The sequence below is a fragment of the Mercenaria mercenaria genome, chromosome 4 (genome assembly GCF_021730395.1).
Source record: "Mercenaria mercenaria strain notata chromosome 4, MADL_Memer_1, whole genome shotgun sequence".
Classification (NCBI taxonomy): Eukaryota; Metazoa; Mollusca; class Bivalvia; order Venerida; family Veneridae; genus Mercenaria; species Mercenaria mercenaria.
In genome coordinates this window covers 65,966,923-65,988,191 of record NC_069364.1, presented here as the reverse complement: position 1 = coordinate 65,988,191, position 21,269 = coordinate 65,966,923, and the positions used below count along the sequence as shown (strand labels likewise).

At 34.5% G+C, this 21,269-nt stretch overlaps 1 protein-coding gene across 1 annotated transcript in view; it reads left to right on the top strand.

Moving 5' to 3' along the window:
* Positions 1 to 20,980, top strand: part of LOC123552020 (centrosomal protein 43-like) — a 55,992-nt gene extending 35,012 nt beyond the window's left edge. The window contains exons 15-21 of the mRNA XM_053542248.1: positions 2,218 to 2,241; positions 5,619 to 5,764; positions 7,197 to 7,214; positions 9,484 to 9,552; positions 10,081 to 10,123; positions 11,324 to 11,456; positions 11,973 to 20,980. Coding sequence (XP_053398223.1) covers positions 2,218 to 2,241; positions 5,619 to 5,764; positions 7,197 to 7,214; positions 9,484 to 9,552; positions 10,081 to 10,123; positions 11,324 to 11,456; positions 11,973 to 12,050 — 511 coding nt within the window. The 3' untranslated portion in view covers positions 12,051 to 20,980. The remainder of the gene's footprint in view (positions 1 to 2,217; positions 2,242 to 5,618; positions 5,765 to 7,196; positions 7,215 to 9,483; positions 9,553 to 10,080; positions 10,124 to 11,323; positions 11,457 to 11,972) is intronic.
* Positions 20,981 to 21,269: the final 289 nt, after the last annotated feature.

The window sequence follows — 21,269 nt, the reverse complement described above, 5'->3', positions numbered from 1 at the left end:
TATTAACCAACATATAAGTGGAGGTTAGGTCCTGGGCTTGGGCTAAAATAACTCCTCACTTAATGGATTATAAACCTATGGAGGATGTTTAGGCTTTATATGCTATTTATGTGGATAAATGAGCTTTGTTTTAGTGTTACTGTTCGCAGAATGTCACAAATTGGTTAAAGTTTTGCATGTATGGCCATAATTATCTCTATAATCATTGCCTGTATGGATTGAAACTTCAAGCAAAGCTTCCTACATATCAAACATGCTTAAGGAGCTGAAAAAAAGAGAACCTTTCTTTTTGCAAATTATGGCCCCTTTTTAGCTCGACTATTCATAGAATAGTAGAGCTATTGGACTCGCCCATGCGTCGGCATCCGCGTCCCGATTTGGTTAAGTTTTTGTATGTAAGCTGGTATTTCAGCAACCACTTGTGGGAATGGATTGAAACTTCACACACTTATCCACTGTGATAAACTGACTTACATTGCACAGGTTCCATAACTCTATTTTGCTTTTTTACAAAATTATGCCCCTTTTTCGACTTAGAAATTTTTGGTTAAGGTTTTGTATGTAAGCTGGTATCTCAGTAACCACTTATGGGAATGGATTGAAACTTCACACACTTATTTACTGTGATAAACTGACTTACATTGCACAGGTTCCATAACTCTATTTTGCTTTTTTACAAAATTATGCCCCTTTTTCGACTTAGAATTTTTTGGTTAAGGTTTTGTATGTAAGCTGGTATCTCAGTTCTCACTAATTGGAATGGATTGAAACTTCACACACTTGTTCACTGTCATGATCTGACATGCACAAAGCAGGTCCCATAACTTCATTTTGCTTTTTTACAAAATTATGCCCCTTTTTCAACATAGAAATTTTTGGTTAAGTTTTTGTATGTAATCTGGTATCTCAGTATCCACTAATGGGAAAGGATTGAAACTTCACACTCTTGTTCACTGTCATGATATTACATGCAGTGCAAAGGGTCAATAACTCAACTTCGCATTTTACAAAATTATGCCCCATTTTCAACTTAGGAGTTTTGGGTTAAATTCTTATATTTAAGCTGTATCCCAGTACCCACTAATGGGAATGGATTGAAACTTCACACACTTGTCCACTGTTATGAGCTGATAAGCACTATGCAGGTTCCATAACCCTATTTTGCTTTGTTACTAAATTATGCCCCTTTTTCGACTTTCGTATTCATTCATTCGACAAGGCTGTTGAATAGTCGAGCGTTGCTGTCCTCCAACAGCTCTTGTTGTTTAGAAAATTTGGTTAGAATTTGTGTGATTAACTGTCAACTTGTTTCTTAGTTGCAACTGAAACTGCTTACAAACCCATCACCTGTTTCCTACCCATCAGTACATACTTACGTCATCAAGTTAGGTTAGTAACTCTTGGTAGAATTAGTTGTAAATATATTTGAGCACACTGTCATACGATTAGCTCTTGTTTTACATCCAATAAGGTATATTTGAGCCACATTTAAAAGCACTTGTAACCAGAATATATAATGTCTAGTGTTGATGTATTTTTGCAAAATTCATTGAACAGTAAAACCTGTGTTAAGCAGGCAGTCATTGGAGCAACTCAATTTGTTTGCTTTAAACAGGTAACTGCTTATCACAAGTTGAAATTAGAACCAAACATCAGTTTGAGAAATGAGGCACACAACAAGAAAACGAACGTAGTGGCTTTGCGACCAGCATGGATCCAGACCAGCCTGCGCATCCACTCAGTCTGGTCAGAATCCATGTTGTTCACAAACAGTTTCTCTAATTGCAATAGGCTTTGAAAGTGAACAGCATGGATCCTGACCAGACTGCGTGGATGCGCAGGCAGGTCTGGATCCATACTGGTCACAAAGCCACTATGTTGGTTTTCTCATTGTGCAGCTCATTAATTATCTGACTGGCTGTTTAATGCAAATAGCTGCTAAATACAGGTGGTTGCTAAGACAGGTGCAGGTGTATTCAGATAAATGAAGATAGCTATGAAGAATTTAATACATTAAATATTATTTGTTTTTTTCTTTTTTATTGTAAGTAAGTTTTAAGCTACAGCAGTAAATGATTTGTTAAAATCAGGAATCATTTGCATGTGAATTAAACAATCAGAAATGATAATTCTTTAAAAAAAACAAAAACACAAGATTTTGTGTACAATTGAAATCATTGATGTGCTAGTTTTCATAAATTTTTGTTTGGTAAACAGGGGGGATTGTTTTCTGGAGTTTAGGTAAGAAATTTCCTGTTTCCTTACTTTACCATGTTTTTCATTTTTCCTTTGTTTGGAGTTTGGGTTTGATTTTGGTTGAGTTAGATTTCTCAGATTTTATCAACCTTTTCATATGTTTTAGGGTTAGAGGGTTTTTATTTTTATCATTTGAACTTATTGACTATACAAAATGTCTTAAAACATGGTTTGCATAGATTTGGAAATAAGCTTTTAACAAAAAGAATACTTACTAGAAGGCAAGATGTGTGGTTGCAATTTCATAACATATATATTGTTAATACCTTGAATACTTTATAAGCTCTTTATGAAATATATGTGTCACAGGGTGAGAAAATTGTGCAGCCAGACCGGGACTCGAACCAGGGGCCTCAGAATACTTTTGGCGGGTCGGTGTATGTGCGTCCGTCCGATTTTGTCTGGACCATAACTTTGACATGCATGGACCAATCTTGTTTATATTTGGCATGAATGTTTACCTCAGTGAGAAGGAGTGTCATGCTCAAACCCCATGTTCCTATTTCAAAGGTCAAGGTCACAGTTGGAGGTCAAAGGTCAATTTGAAGTTTGTCCGGAGCGTTTCTTCTTCATGCATGGTGGGATTTTGATGTAACTTGGCATGACTGTTCACCATTATGAGACAGAGTGTCATGCGCAAGAACCAGGTCCCTAGGTCTAAGGTCAAGGTCACACTAAGAGGCTAAGGTCCTGGTAAGCTCGACATTCTGCCAGTGGGCATGCAGAATGTATTTCTAGTATGGGAAGAGATATTTAATAAAGGCTTGAACAAAAGTAATTAAAAGTTTCAGAATTAAGTTGGCAAAGTAAATAGTTAGTGTAAAAACTCGAATATATTATGCAGTGTTTTTACGATTTTTTTTCATTTTCTCGAAGGGTTGCGTAATATACACCAAGGTAGAGCTTCAGACATTTTTTCCCAGCTTGAAAACCCGAAAATATCGGCGAAAATGGACAATTTTGTCAACTGTCATGTGTTTACATTTTGGGCCGTGCTTTTTTAACCTCCCCTTGAAGAGCGTTTTATTGGGTGGGTCTAAAAACACGTACGGAACGGAACCTCTGATGCTATTTGGTAAAGTTGATTTTATTTGTGAGTTTAAATTTTTTGTATTTGTAAATTTAATTAATAAGTATTGTACATATCCAGAGCACCGGATAATGTGTCAGTTTAATAATCAGGCAAAATACAAAATTTAGCGGTTCCAGGTTGTAGGTGTTTGATCATTAAAATCATTATCTTTCAAGGATGCTCAAATAAATTGATCATTAAAATCATTATCTTTCAAGGATGCTCAAATAAATTGCAATTAAACCATGATTTTCTCGTTTGATGTGCCCATAATTATGAGATGTTTGTTTGCACGTCTGTTAAAGTGTACTAAGGTATTGACAGCTTGAGAAAGTTCTCAAATACTTTAGAAAGAATTTATCTGTCAGATACTGTCACTTTTGTCTGTAACCGATTATGCAGCAATTGCGATTTTCACGACAAAAATCTTTTTACGCGTGCCGCTAATGGCCGATTTCGAGTTTGTAAACAACGTTTTCTGACTGATTTTTCGGTGCGTAATATATTCCAATGTAAGCATTTTCCTCAAGATTTTGATACAAGATCGGGTGTGCGTAATATACATGCTAGCGTAATATATTCGAGTTTTTACGTTATATTTGTCATAATTGATTAAAGAAAAATAACTGTTTTTGCAGTAGTTATGTGAATTTTGACAATCTCCTTTGCAGAGGTCTCCCCTTACAGTGAAGGGACCTCTGCCACCACAAACAGTTTATGAATCCCTTTTTTTTTCGTTGTAAAATTTCAGATATTAGTTACGAGTAATTTTTAAGGTATTAAGGCTAATGTATGTGGAAAATTTAAAGAGACACTATTTGAAATTTCTTTGCAAGAGCCGTGTGATTTTCATTGTTGCATGATATTTGTGGTAGCTGTGATTAGTGAACTGCAAGGGGAGGGTATTTCTGTTGAGAGTTGGGTTCCAGTTGGTGAATAATGATTTCTTACATCAGGAAAGATGTCAGAGTTATTTTTTTTCTATCAAATACAGTAATGAGTATTGGACTGCAGCTGACAGAATGACATAGAGTTCTAAAAAACTACCAAATTTTTTTTTGTACTAACATATTAGATGATGGGAAAACTAGATATTTGTTTAGTAACCTTATGGTTGTATGTTTTATAGAATGTTTCAGAAAAGCCTTTGGCAATATATTTTTTTCTACTAAATTTCTTGAATGTACTGTTTTTCTGTATGTGTTCCGGATTCAATATTCATAAAATAGGAAAGGTAATTGCAGTAAGTTGTATAATAACCTAATTTGCACGAAATGTCTTCAGTCTGTGTATTAATTAACACAGTACTGTGAAATCTAATTTCTGTGGATTTTGTGCCATGTCAGTTTACAAAATTAAGTCTCAACAGACTAGCAAAATTCTCATTCTTTTAATCTTTAGAGGTTGAAATACAAGAATTCGTGTCGCCACGAAAGTACTGTTTTGGGCCAAAAGCATAAAATTTCTTGCCCACAAAGTTTAATTATATCAGAATAACTTCTTTCTGGACTAATTGTGGAATAGCAGTTCCAGTTTTATTGTAAGTTTGACCTGGTCAGTGTTGGAGTATGTAGTCTTCAAGGGATTGAATTCACCAATATTGCCACATTGTACTTTACTAAAATACATAGCTAGTTACTAAGACCATAAGTTATATTTGTACTTTAGCTCTTGGGATTGAATTTCATCAATATTGTAACACAGTATTTTTAAAATTTACTAAAATACCGGTACACAGCTAGTTAAAAAGATAAGTTGAGCCGCACCATGAGAAAACCAGCATAGTGCATTTGCGACCAGCATGGATCTAGACCAGTCTGCTCATCTGCGCAGTCTGGTCAGGATCCATGCTGTTCGCTAACCGTTTCTTTAATTGAAATAGGCTTTGAAAGTGAACAGCATGGATCCTGACCAGACTGCGCAGATGCGCAGGCTGGTCTGGATCCATGCTGGTTGCAAACGCACTGTGTTGGTTTTCTCATGACTTGGCTCAGTTATATTTGTAGTTAGATTTTTTCCAGGTAAGGCTCCAAATAGACTGATTCCTGTCCAGAAATTGTTCAGTTTGCCCACAAGATTGTTGAGTTCTTCAGTCAGTATGTCAATGTGGATGATCTGTCCTACAAACTGGATAGCCCATTATGACTAAAACATTATATAATGGAGATGTCTTGATGTAGACCTATGAAACTTCAGCATATTAAAGTGTTCTGGTATCTTGAATCATCTAATACTAGGCGTATATATAATCATGAAACTTTTACAGTGTTGTTCTGTTCTTCCATTATAGTGATGACAAGCATGATAAATCAGAGAGCAATGGTATTGGTGGACAGAAGTCTGGTTCCCAGGGTCGCGGCCAGACTGGGGGCATGAGCTCATTACAAGGGCTTCCGTCGCTGACAGGAGACAGGGGTACCAGCGGAAGGAAGTCTCGTAAGTATTTACTGCCAAAGTTGCTACCTAGAAAATGTCCACTTCATTTAGTCGAAAACATAGTTGGGTCTTAGTAATAGGAATAGCACTCTTTGTCAGCCATTATAATTAAAAGAACAGCATTTTCTGTTAGCATATACTTCAATAGATCTTGCTCTTGAAGTATTTCAAATAATAAAACTTACAGGATGTTAGGACTTGTCAATTAAATGGTGATCATTACACAAAGGTTTGACTGCTTGTATACCCGCTTACTAGTAGAATAACACAAAGAGCAGTTATTTCAGCAGATTGAATTCTGATTTTGTAACAATGATTATAATGCAAAGGATATTTTAGGACAACTGCCTGTATTCCGACATCAACACAGTTTGAGTCATAGTGGTAAGGGTTGTCCACATTTTGAACTGATGTGAATCTATAATATTGTGTTACCCTATCTTAATCATGCACTGAAGGATTTTATATTGAAAGATAACTAACTAAACTTAGTCTTAATGGGTCAGAAATTTTCAGAATATTTTTCTAGAGTCTTCTGACAGGTGTAATAAATCCACCATTTGTTTTTATATTTTTGGATCTTCATCAAATTTAGTAGGCAGCATTCAAGCATAAGGCCTTTAATGCTATTGCTTCTCTTCAGAATGGACTCATTTGCAAAACTTTTAAAAAAATAACACCAAAAAATAACAATAACCTTCCTGTCCACTGTGAATGATAAATTTGAAGAAATTGAAATTCTGTGAATGTTGCTTCTTAGAGCTGTTTCAGCTTTGAGCAAATGGTATACAGAATGATGTTTCAAGTTGCAGCATTGAGTGACTTTAACTTGGCCTTGTTACCAAAAAGTATAATGTAGCCGTATCAGTATAAATGCATATATTGAGAGTGGTCCATTCAATGATAATGTGCATAATTAATTTGCCTTTATAAGAACAAAATTATATAATGCTTTCAGTTAGAAGATAAATTATGCATATAATGTTTTGATCCACCATGTTGTGTGTTTGTTGTTGCACAAAGGTTTTCATCTAACATTTCACAGCAGTAGAAATAGTGCACTAAATACTACGAAATTATTTTGGCAGTATTTTAAAATAAGAATAGACCCTTTTAGTCATCACCAAACAATATGTATTGACATTTCAAGAAACATCTAAAATTTTTTTTAATTATACAGTCAGACTTGCTTGGGAGACAACATCTGTTAAGAGACCGCTTGCATTATGATTTATGTTCCTTTGTGTTGTTAAAGAACAAATTGTGTTGTATTGTCACCATTTTTGTTAAGAGACTTCTTTTTGCACTTCACTTAGGGAGTCATTTATTACAACTTGTACTGTATGTACCTACAGAAGAAGAAAATAAAATGTTAATCTGTTTCCTCCAGGGATTGTTGATGAAAAATTACTTTAAAGTTTTATTTTTGTAGAAAATGTCCATGTTAAAGGTATCCATTGTTTTGTTTGAGTTTATGCTTGTTTAATTCTCCTTAAAAGAGAAAGAGTACCTGCTAAACTATTTCAGTAGTAGAAGCTTACTATTTCCTATGTAGTTGTCACAGGGCAAAAATTTTGTGATAAATTCATCTTCAGCCTGACCGTAATGAGAAGTAAATGTTTACTTGTTGAAAACATGCTTGCATTTGGTACAAAACCTAGGAACGCTGTCTGGGTTAACTGCCTGTTGTGGGTTCGAGCCTCACATAGGGCGTTGAATTCTTCGTGTGAGGAAGCCATCCAGCTGGCTTACTGAAGGTTGCTGGTTCTACCCAGGTGCCCGCTTGTGATGAAATAATGCACACTGACGGGCACCTTGGGTCTTCCACCCAATCAAAGCTGGAAATTGCCTTATGACGAGTGATTGTGTCAATGCTATGTAAACCCAACAAAATCTCTACCTGGTTATCATACTGTATTACAAGTAGTAGGAAAAGATTTGGACTACTACCTAGGGGTTGTGTTTTCAGTTCCCTAGCAGAGAATATGTTAACTAGAAGAATCAAACTAAAGAATTTACTTTCAAGTTTTTCATTCCTTAATTGACCTCAGTTTCATGTTGTGAAGTAATCTGTTGCTGCAATACGAGAATATTGCCTATTACTTTATTTGAAATCACTTGTATGGTAGTGTCATACTCAGAAAAAGCTTACAAGATTGCATTGTTTGTGTTCAGTTACTGCTTTCCTTTAAAGACAGAATTTGCTGTTGCAGTTTTTTCACTTAGTTTGTCAGTACAGTTTTCTTTTCAAGAAAGACATTGCTGATGCAGATATTTTACTCGGTGTGCCAGGACAGTTTTCCTTTTAAGACGTACTTTGCTGTTATGGATATTTCACATAGTTTGCCAGTTACTGTTCTCCCTTTAAGTCAGATTTTGCTGTTGCAGAGAGTTTGCTTAGTATGCCAGTTCTGTTTTACTTGAGCCACATGTATGTTGTATGAAAAAGTTGCCAGATATAAGTGTATTTATGTCTCCCTGGACCACACAGTGTCTGTGTAGTGGGAGACATATTGATTTACTCCTGTCTGTGTGTCCATGTGTGTGTGTGTGTGTGTGTGTCTGTCACAAATCTTGTCTGCGCTCTTTAAGTCGAACAGTGCTCATCCGATCTTCACCAAACTTGAACAAAATGTGTTTGACAGTATGTCCTTGGCCAAGTTTGATAACTAGCCAAATCGGCCCAGGCACTTTGGAATTTATAATGGCCCTTGAATTACCGAAAATCGCTCCGCACTTAAGTCAAACATTTCTCATCCAGTCTTCACCAAACTTGAACAAAATGTATTTGCCAATAAGTCCCCGGCCAAGTTCGATAACTAGCCAAGTTGAACATTTCTCATCCGATCTTCACCAAACTTGAACAAAATGTGTTTGTCAATAAGTCCTCGGCCAAGTTCGGTAACTAGCCAAATTGGCCTAGGCACTTCAGAATTATGGCCCTTGAATTACTGAAAACCACTCTGTACACAGATGCCAGTGATACATGTATTGATGCATGGTTGACTCAGATACATAACTATTCAGATGATTAGGCAGTTGTGGGAGACATGCGCTTTTCTCAAAAGCAGCTCTAGTTTGGAGGTGTTTATGCTATATATACATTACAGTATGAACTTATGGGTGTTTGTCTGAATCAAGGTACTGTATCACTTAGTTCTTGTCCACACGGATTAGGATTAAGATGGTGCTGCTAACAGCATGAAATTGTGAATTATTTGTTGTGTTTAAGTAGTTAAAAAATGCAGTTTGATACTAAACTTTAGCTAATTCTCTTGTGACTGTTCTCTTTTACATCTTGCTGACATATTGTGCTGCTGGTAGCAGTCTGATTCAGCAGATCCGAAACAAAACTGTAACAAATTTTAAAAACTTGCATGAAATCTTGATAGAGACCACTGAGAACACTGAGGTTTTATTCTTGAATGGAATGTTTACTTTAAAACGTTTATCTTTTAAAGTAAATTTTCATCATACAAGCAGTATCAAGTCAAACTAAGTATGATTCTGCCAGTTAAAATAGTTGAAAACTGTCAACATAATCATGTATGTTTAGTAAAAAAAAGTCGAAAAAGTGCAAAATCTTTTTTACTGAACATGTGAAATAGGTTGAGAGGTAACATTGTTAATGTGACTGTAAGGTAAGGATATAACAAGAAATCTGCACAGTAATCACACAGCACAGTTGGTTATGGTTGTCACTGTTTTGTTTGTTACAGCTCAGGGTGAAACCTCGGAGAATTTACGTGCCATGGATAAACGGATGTCTGACCTTGGTCTCGACGGTGGTGGGTCATACGTTTCTACTAGTTGTTTTAATGTGTTATTTTTGCATGGTTGTTAGAGGTCACAGCTTGCATTTTTAGGCTGCTTATAAACACACATTTTTTAAACATTTCCCGAAGAAAATAACAGCATAATTGAACATAACATACAAGACTTAAATGAGGCGCATCATGAGAAAACCAACATAGTGCGTTTGTGACCAACATGGATCCAGACTAGCCTGCGCATCCATGCAGTCTGGTCAGGATCCATGCTGTTCGCTTTCAAAGCCTATTGCAATCAGAGAAATTGTTAGCGAACAGCATGGATCCTGACCAGACTGAGCGGATGCCCTGTCTGGTCTGGATCCATGCTGGTTGCAAACGCACAATGTTAGTTTTCTCATGGCAAGGCTCAAATATTGCCTGATTACAGGAAAGCACTTTATTGTTTTAGATGCGTGTAGATTGAGGCATAATTTTACATTAATGACTGTTATTGTGGAATTTGATGCATGAGCTTGTAAAAAACATGTTCTTTGCTTATTTCAGATGCTCAGGATTATTCGTATGAAGATGACTTTGTGAGTGAAGGGTAGGTACTAGATGTGCAGCAAAGCAGATACATCTTTCTTCTTATAGAACATATATAATGCATCAACACTTTAAGGGATAGATACACAATATTTTATTTGGCTCATTTTATTAGTATGATGAGTAGGTCAGCTCACAGACACGAGTATCGGCACTGACCTTGATCTTGACCTGATTATGCCTCCGGCATCTACTGATGCGGGAGGCATATAGTGATTGTCCGTCTGTACGAGGTTAACCAAATGGGACCGTTTCGTCTAGCATCAGTACCCCTTACTAGAATGAATTGATACTAATACAGATGTAACCTGTGACCATTCCTCATCTTCAAACCTTTGACCTTGACCTCGTTTTGGACTAAGGTTGCTTTGTATCGACAAGGATGCCACCGGGGGCATCAAGCGTTTATTGAACGCAGCTCCTTGATTTGGACTTGGGTTGCTTTATATGGACCATCTCTTGGTTAACCAAATGGGACCGTTTCGTCTAGCATTAATACCACTTACAAGAATGAATTGATACTAATACAGATGTAACCTGTGACCATTCCTCATCTTCAAACCTTTGACCTTGACCTCGTTTTGGACTTGGGTTGCTTTGTATCGACAAGGATGCCACCGGGGGCATCAAGCGTTTATTGAACGCAGCTCCTTGTTAATTTTGCAGTCATTTAGGATGAAAATAAGGGTTTTTATCAGTTTGGTCATATTTTTTTGTCCCAGGTCCGATACTCGTGCCTGTGGGTCAGCTGGCATTTGTGTAACTTAAGTGTAAATTTAGTACTATTTATAGTAAGTTATAATTATAGTAAAGAAATTAATATACTTTTGCAGTTATTTCATGAAAAAAAAACTTTATAAATCAAAGTTCAGAGCTTAACAAGAAGTCTTAGTAGAGACTTTCGATTTATTGATAAGGGAAATGTGCATTATTACTTAAAAATATTTTAAATCATTAGAAAACTCGCTTCCACCAGATTACATGTACCTCAAAGAGAGACATAATCTGCATTTTAACTTTGATGGTTTTTAGCCTCAGGAAATACAATGTAATATTATACTGTTCTGTATAGATAAAGTAGTTTTGCAGTGAGCTTGAACTTTGTCCAGTGCGAAATCCCCACTTTACTGCCTGTAATTTATGGTATGATATGCTGAAGCCCTGTCAGTGGATTTAACTATGAAAATGTTTAATTTTGCAGTCATAGTATAAGTCAGAAGAGCCCACGTACAAGATCAGAGGCTCAGAATGGCAGCATTGCTGAGGAGATAGAGGAAGACATTGATGATCTGTCTATAGAGGGTGATGATTTGTTACGCAGTGAGAAAAGCGCAGTAAGTATTCTCTTTGTTATGCAGTGAGTAAAGTTCATATTAAAAATAAATATTGTATTTTACCTCCTTTAACTTCATTTCTTAACCAGTTCTAGCCTTTAGACGGATACTGTATTCACTTTAAACCTTGGTCAGGTAATTTTATTGGTTAGATATATCCAGTTCTGTGCCTTTGGTAAAGCAAATCATGTGCTGCTTCCTAAAATGTCCACTGTTTAGACATCATTTCTTCATCATCATCGAACATATTTTGAAAGATATTCTATTGGGTGATATAGGGCAATGTGGGACCATTGTGGCCCTCTTATTTTTAATACTGAAGGATAAGAAAGTTTGTACCAGCTTTTTCCATGCTTTCCATCGATGTTAATCTTGGTGCTGGCAAAAAATGAAAACAAGATATCTAACAATATTGTGTTCTTGGCTCATTGAGTATGGTTGGTGGTTTTGGCAGTTCTTTTCATTCATTTACCTGAATTCAAATTTGCCTTGCAGTACAATTTTGATGTTTTTCAGTTTGATGACATGACAACAGATAGAACAATTTCACAACACGAGACCGGATATGATTACATTGAAGACCTGCAAGACTGAGAGGAAAAGTTGATTACTGAGATGAACATAGATAATGTGAAAGTGTCAAAAATATTTTGAAGACCTGCAATAGCAGAAGTTGAGAAAAACTGAATTACTCACATATAAACGGGTACGTTAGCAATTAGATGAAACAGTTAACATGACAATAGGAACTATTTTCTACATGAGGAAGGGAACTATTTTCTACCATACAATGCTGGGCACTAATATGTTCAAGTTGTTTTATTTGAATGCTTGATATACTAGCATTACATCATGGTGTTTAAGATAGTTGTATTTAAGATTACATGAATTTAATTATATTTAAAAGGTAAAAATAAGTTACATATAAATTACAAAAAAAATTCAGGAAGGGTTTAGTGCGATCATTTACTCCATGAAAGTAGAATTGTATCTGGTCATTCTTCTGTTGCTGTGGAGGAGAAATGAAAAGTTATAAAATTTGTTAAGCCTAGAATGACACTGTAGAAACAAATAGAAAAGCCTATAAAAGTTTGACAATTGTAGCAAGACCTCACATGATGGAGATTTCTGAATCCTGATAAAGTTTTGAGATTTCAGAATCTTTATACAGTTTATTTTTGTTGTGAATCTTGCATTCACAGACTTTGTTATTATATTGGTTTCCTTTCCAGGGAAAAATTATTCCCCATTTTAGAGTAAAGTTTTTTTTTAAAACATAAAACTATATCAGAGGTGCCTAATGTTTTTAGGCATTTTAATGTTAGAAATAGAAAGAAAATAAACCTTTGGTCAATTCTGTGTACAAATTTGCATTGGAAATCATATTTATGTGACATAATAAGTAATTTGTGCCAGTTTTAATGTCATATACTGTTAGACCCTTTATGACTAGCTGACATAAAATAATGCTCTTAAATAAAGAGTTCTCTACTGCAAAGGCAATGCATGTGCATTTAGCTATGTAGTCTCCTTGTAGCTTCTTCCTTGTTATCACTATTTTCACCAAATGTGATATATCTTTAAGAGCAGCATTGCCAACATTTTTATCTCACTGTAGTGTACATGTAAAATACAGATGATTGATTGTAAAATGCCAGTATATACAACTTCTTTGTCCAACCCATGGGTTCTACAGTTCTTTATTTTTTGGGATGGGGGTGTAGGTGCACTCGCACCTTGTATTTCCTAGTTGTCATTGGAGCTAGTTTAGGCAGGCTGAATTAAAGTGATCAGCAAATTATGTAGTGTCTATAACAGTATTTCTTTTAAAGGACCAGATGTCTCTTCTTATACCTCTGCAGTATAAATATATATATTTGAAGTTCTTAGAATTGACCGTAATCTGATTATTAATCAATTTTTCTGGCATTTTATTTTTGTGTATAGAACTCAATAGCAATAGTGATTAACTGTTCTTACAAAATTAATATCTTGTCAAATTTTTAAAAAATATTTATAAAACTCATAACAATTACAAGTATTGTGAAGTCACAAATATTCATGGGAGATTAAATTTATTTGTTGGGTCATTTTCATGAAATTTAATGATTACCAAACAAAATTCCCATATACTGTATCTTTGACATTTGAAATTCATGAAAGACAATAAATTGTATACCCACAAATTTTAGTGATATACCAGCACTGTATGAGCACTTGTATTTGCAAAATTTCTAAGAATGGTCCATTAGAGGGGCTAAATTGTGTGTAAATTTATGACTACATGGATTATAGGTACACAGACCGTGACCTTGTATATGATCTACAAAAATAAAAAGTCCATGTCTCTGTTTTGAGCTTATTCCTATGTTGCCTTGAGAACTACCATTGTGGCATCTTGATAGTATCAATAAGTTGTTTGAACTTCTTTACAGGTGTGTTAAAAAGAAAAATTGCTATTTATTGTTTTCATATCAGGATGAAATATTATTGGGCAAACTGTTGTCTAACAATGTCACAACTTCAGAATGACGCCTTCGGGAGTTTTCATTCACTTGCTGGATCAAAAATTGTATACTTTAGATACGTAGGACACCTGTAATGTTGTGTTTGTGTCTTTGATTGCATAATTAAGGTAGGTGACTAAGCAAGAAATGATGCAACACGATAAGTATGCATACAGTATTTGACATGTAATAAGCTTTAGTTGACATTTTTTTATGAAAGCACACAAACCCATACTAATAATGTTTAATGCCCTTTCTTATACATTTTTTAATGATTAATTATGCCTTTCTTGTATATTTTTAATGAATTCTTTTGTTAATGATAACTCACTTTATTATCTGATTTTTATGTGTTCATTGTCTCAAACTGTTGTATCCGTCCAGATGATTTTACAATTTTGTTTAATTTTTCTTTGCTGTATATTGTTGTGTAACAATATGTGCTATAATGATATTATAAAACTGTGTCGAAGATACTGAATGGATGTATGCTATGTAAAATTAAAAGAAGAAAAAATACATGCATGTTTTGAGGCAAATTGACCTGTGAATCACTTGTATTTTGATGCATATCAAGTCATAAAACACGTTTTTAGACAACACTCGCATGTTGATAAAACACTTACATTTTGAGGCAAAGTAGCTCAGAAAACATGCATTTAGATACACATCAGGTCATAAAACACTTATATTTTGAGGCAAATACACGCACATTTTGAAGCATATATCTTATAAAACACATTTTGATGGAAATAAGCTTATAAAACACTCGTATTTTGATGCGTATCAACTCAAAAAATGACATTTTGAGGCAAATAATTTTATAAAACACTCACATTTTGAAGCAGATAAGCTTTTAAAACACATTTTGAGTCAAGCAGCTCATAAAACACATTTAAGGCAAAATAAACTCATAAACATTTTAATGGTTACATTTTGAGGCAAATAAGCCACAGTGGAACTTTATATGATTTGGGTAACTGGATATATGAAGTTAGTCAGCAGTTACATAAAGTGTAAGAAGACTTTCTGTAAAGTATTTAGTATTCAAGTTAATAACAATTTTATTTTCTATTGTTTCTTTACTGTAAGTGCTTGGTAGAGAAAATTTTCTATGCAAGGTAGAGAAAAGCATTGTAGTATGGTAGGAAAGCTCATTCATTAGGAGATGTATATACAAGTTTTCTAGGTTTTAGAGTGGTCAGTGGCACATCTTTGTGCCAGACCTCAGACAGTAGAAATAACATTAACCAGTATCGTAAATGTAGAATGGTTAGTCTTTAAGTTTTATAGATTACATGTAAGAACACAGTTTTTGTGTAGAAACTCTATATTGTCATAGATTACATGTAAACACTTCATAATCTGCCTATATATCCAGAAAAGTGGCCTAGAAATTGCCTTTGATGGCAATTTTTGTTAATGCCCGACAGCCATGTTCATTGTTAACTTTATAAAAATTTGAAAAGTTTCAGGGGGGCTGTCGCCTTCTAAGGGTCATAGTAAGGTCACAGCACAAGGTCAAAGGTCAATAGGTGCATTTTTGTTATTAACGTTAGAATTTCGCTATTTTTGCTACCTTTTAATATAAACTTGTAATTTTTCGGTGATTATTATGAATTTGAGAAGTAAATAAATTACTTTGTGTAGATTTATTGCATTTGAGACTGGCAAAATTCAAAACGACTAAAGTTATTTCTATAGAATGAGCTGAATTTTTCGTACGCTCTGATATTTTTTTCATTTATAAAAGCTATCTTTTTCATGTTTGATCTTCTAATGCTTTCATTTTCAGGCTAACACTTTTTAAAAAGGCTAGTTATTTGCCTTTTATGATTGTCTGTACGAACAGTACAGGTAGAAGAAGTCTATGGCGCGTATTATAAGACTGGTACAGTTAAACTTCGTTTACTCGAATGAGGATTATTCGCTCACTGCTCTTGGCTCGAACTCGTCAGGTCTATATAATGTGTAATTCACGTTGGTTTGTACTACTGGTATCTCGATCATATTTTGCTTGTCTCGTCGAGCACTAGCGAACACAGTTTGACTGTAATAGCTATTGACAGATCTAAAGATTCTTTCGGAAGCATGGAACTCAAGGACGTAAAATAGCAAACTCAGTTTGATTAAGTCTGTTTACATTGTTAGATAGTATGAAATGTGCAAATTCTCTCAAGCATTACTTAAAATGGTCTATTATATGCTGTCAATTAAAAATCTATTCCAGTGGTTTACGCATATGCTGTAGTAATTTCAGGAAAGTGTGTGCGTTTAGAAATACCATCTATGTACAAAAATTAAGCGATATCAAAGTTTGAATATAGATATTAGATAACCCGCAAATGTTATGCTGTTTTTATTTTCAGTCCATTAGTATGGAAATGGTACTCTTCATATTTTTGAATCAGCTAAAAAAGAATTCTTTGCACATTAACGTTAGGCTATTATAAGGACTGGTAACCGCTCTTCAAGTGTTTTCAATATCTACAATTTTGTTACTGCCAGTGTTTGTTTATGTTGGTTCTATCAATTGTCAGTGAATTTGAAACTATATTGAAAGATATTAGTAATATCTTAATGACTGAATATAGGGGTAAGCATGTTTGTTTTCCAGTTACAATGCCTTTAGATTTCCGAATATTTGGTTGGTGATAGAACCGGGTAGAGCAAACGTACAAATGTATCACAAAGGAATCTGATGTTATAAAATAAAACAAATGTGAGCACAAGCTATAGACGTCTTAGCCTGACATATTCATTCGACAGTAATTGTTTATTATAAATCCATCGTTTTGAATTACAAATCTCTTCTTTATGCTCAGTCTTCTCACCATGAAGAAAGTTACTTTTACATTTTAGCCCGCCCGCTTAGCTCAGTAGGTAGAGCGTTGGTCTACGGATCGCGGGGTCGTGAGTTCGATCCTCGGGCGGGGCGTATGTTCTCCGTGACTATTTGATAAACGACATTGTGTCTGAAATCATTAGTCCTCCACCTCTGATTCATGTGGGGAAGTTGGCAGTTACTTGCGGAGAACAGGTTTGTACTGGTACAGAATCCAGGAACACTGGTTAGGTTAATTGCCCGCCGTTACATGACTGAAATACTGTTGAAAAACGGCGTTAAACCCAAAACAAAAAAATACTTTTACATTTTAATTTGTAAAACATGTGAATGACTAATGTTTCAGTTCCAAGATACAAGCTTTCTTTTCACAATGTAATCAAGGACATCCTGTCTGAAACCAAGTTTTGTTTGTTTTGGGTTTAACGCCGTTTTTCAACAGTATTTCAGTCATGTAACGGCGGGCAGTTAACCTAACCAGTGTTCCTGGATTCTGTACCAGTACAAACCTGTTCTCTGCAAGTAACTGCCAACTTCCCCACATGAATCAGAGGTGGAGGACTAATGATTTCAGACACAATGTTGTTTATCAAATAGTCACGGAGAACAAACGCCCCGCCCGAGGATCGAACTCACGACCCCGCGATCCGTAGACCGACGCTCTACCTACTGAGCTAAGCGGGCGGGCTCTGAAACCAAGTGTCAGATGTGTAAATTGTTATGATCTGATTCGTTTTCAACTTTTGTTTTGAACAGGAAGTGGGAGTGTGGAAGCAAAGCCAAAAAATATAAATATATTCGAAAAAGAAAACACCTGCTGAATTTTCAGAAATAAATAATTAAATTACAAATACATAAAATGGTCCTATTTAACAATCACCGCGTGGACAAATTAACATAAATATATATCATATAATGAATTATCACCAGTATTGAAATTATTCCTTTGGGAGCTGGAGAAGCATTTCATATATGTAAATGTTACTTTCAACAATATTTCAGTCATGTAGCGGCGGTCAATTAACCTAATCAGTGTTTCTGAGTATAAGCCTTAAAGTATTAGCCTTTCCCCGTAAGTAACTGTCAACTTTTTCCATATGATTCAGAAGTGGAGGGCGAAATTACTCTTGACAATGTCTTTTATCAAATCTTCATGGAGAACCTACACCTCTTCTGGGGATCAAACTCACGACCCCGCGATCCTTAGATCTGCGTTCTCCTAATTGAGCTAAAATACTTGGTTCTATACATGACAGTAAAGTGATTTTAACTGTTTATGTGAGAATTTTTATATATATTTATATGTAATTCATTTTCGTTGTAGTCTGCTTCCTGAAAATCAGCCATATTTTCCCTATCGCACACATTTTTCAAAAGGTGTACACTATGTAAATAATCTTTTGATAGTCAGTTCAAAGTTTAAATTCAAATTTGATTGCTTCCTGACTTTGGTTTTATCTCTGCCAAATTTTGACAGATTTGAATGAAAATAATAACCAGTTCCATTTCAGTTAAATAACATAACAGCGATATCAACTGTGCCTACATTGGTTGGGTCATGACAGTTCAAATAAGGTAACCTAAAAATAAAACGTCACAGAATGGATACAACTTGGTGCTGGTCTCTACGTGGCAAGTACTACCATCTGCAGTATTAAACAATTTTGTCATTAATTGGTGTCATTTATGACATCACAAACCGGATATAAAATAAATATGTTCATATTGAAAATATTGACGGATGTGCCATTTCAACTAAACATAGTTGAACATTCAGAATATGATACTTGGAATTTCTGCAGTGATACTAATAATGTGGCTTTTAATTTAAAGGTTACCCTATTGTTACCCTTACGGTTAAATGAATATAATTAAGGCTATGATAGTAATTATGTTTTATTATAACAAAATACTCATTAAACGTTGTGCAGAACACCATTCAAATCTGTCAAAATTTGGCGATAAGAGAAAAAAATCAGGTGTGGAGTCAGAAAAGTTGTTGTGTTTATTATTAATGAATGCACTATTTTGCTTCCTTTAGTACCTAAGAAGTCATTTTCAAAAGTTCATTTTGACCTTGACATGTCTGTGACCTTGAATTTACATTAAAATAACCCTTGGATACGACAGTACCAAAAATATATTTTGCAGTTGATCCTCATATATAGATTGACAAACATATCAAGTATAACACACGTTGCCATTGTATGCCACTTTTCCTAGACATATATATTATTCTGTATAATATATATATATTATATTTCTAATATTATCATCAGTTTTATTTACAAAATACAAAAGGGCGTCGAAAAACAATATTTAACCTAATTAAGATGTTTATATGATAATAAAACGAGTGAACAGCGGTATAATTTATTTGTAAATGCACTCATTTGACCTTTGACCCCATTATACTGTAATGAGGAACCCTATAAGGCGACAGCCCGTTTTAAATTTCATGTTTGATCCTAAGGAACATTTTTATAATAATATCCGAGCATTAACAAAAAATGCCATCAGAAGTCACATTTTCCTCAGATACTGGCAGACTATCAGGTTTTCATAGGTAACATGTTAAAAACCTAAGTCAATATTAGCTTTGAACTATTACTTTTGAGTGTCTGTAAAACATTTTAGGTTATTTGTGATTGTCATTAGATTTATGGATGTAATTACACAGAATTCCATTTCTAACAATGACATTTCACATATGGCCATCTGAAAGGCAGGCATGAAAAAAGTAGATTTTAATTAATGATTATTGTTTGTGCTTATAGTTTTATACACTAAAGGGTAAAAGTCACACTTATTCAAGACTTAGTTTTCATTGGATAGGGGATAAGATTAACCAAATTCCACATAATTATTGCATTCATAATGTTGATATTATTCATATCATGCATGACATTCTTGATTAACTTGAAATATTTGCCAAATTTAATCATAGAATACAAATAAACTACACAAGAAGCCTTCCTGGCGGCTGTAGCATATTCATTTGTGAGATACTCAAAACTTTCTTTGCACAAGAAACATTTTGTAAGTCTTGAAATAATGTTTTGTATAGAAAATCTTTGATATTAGATATGAAATATACACTAACATAAATCTTCTTTAATTTGTTGATAAAGAATTAGATTTTTATGGGATATAGGGAGGGAAATGCAGATTTTGATATGGAAGAAGTATGAAAATAAAATGTACATTGGGTAGGACATGTTATAAATAGACATAAGACTCCCCACATCCCCTCTTCAAATTTATTTACAGTAGAACGAACTCTAATAATCTAAACATTCATCGGCAGGACCCGGCAAAATTTCTTTAAAATGTATATTATTCCAACACATGAACTACTGATAACTCAAGTAATTTTGCCTGTCCCATTGAGTTTGAGCAAACGAAGTTCGGCTGTTATTTGTAAAATATCAACAAATCACTTTGTATTTTTTATCAGTTTATACTTAAACCTTTACAAGAATCCTGGGTCCAATGTTATATATAGCTTGGGAACCAGTCTCAAAATTCCTGTATTTGATTAATTGTTTGAATTGACCAATGGCTAGCTTGCATTCTGAGTCTGGGTTCCAATTTCAGTTCTATAACTTATTGGTCATGTCATGCCAAGTTGTTATAATTAAAAAAAAGATTAATGAAAGATGTTGTTTGTCAACATTTTGAAAGCATGCACTTGTTAAATATTTAAAGGGTCATGCCTCTAGATGAACAGCAAGGTTTCAGAAAGTTGAAAACAGAGAGGGACATACAAAACCATAGTATGATTATGTAAAAAATTGTGAGTAAAGTGTTACAAGAAGCTGACTTCCTTCTGTTTCACTTCACATTTCTTTTGCATGTCTAATAGTTCCATGTGTCTTTCTGCATAATTTATAAGTGTTTTGAACATAAATATACTACATAGAACTAATTTTTTTCATTTACTTAAGGTAGTTTATTATTTCTAAATTTCTAGCAATTTGATCTAAATCTGCAGGCTTGCTCCTTTAATTTTAAGTACATGTAGTTTGTTGTTTCAATTTTATGTTAAACTAATATGTAAAAACTTAATTTATTTATTAGAATTTCATCTTGAAATCTTTTTGTACTACATTCTGTATCAGTGTAATGTATTTGTACATATACATGTATAATAAATATATTTTTATAACGTACATAGTTTCTTTCTTTGCTAGGCTCTGTGAATCCTATTTGGTTATAGTCACATAAGCAAACCAAGATATTTTGATATCTAGCTTAAGATCTTATTAAGAGCCCACTACAAGTTGGTTTAGTGTTGAATGAATTTCACAAAAGTGCATCCACTTTTTAGCTCACATGTCACAAAGTGACAGTGTGAGCTTTTGTGATCGCGCAGCGTCCGTCGTCCGTCGTCCGTGCGTCCGTCCGTCCGTCCGTGCGTCCGTGCGTAAACTTTTGCTTGTGACCTCTCTAGAGGTCACA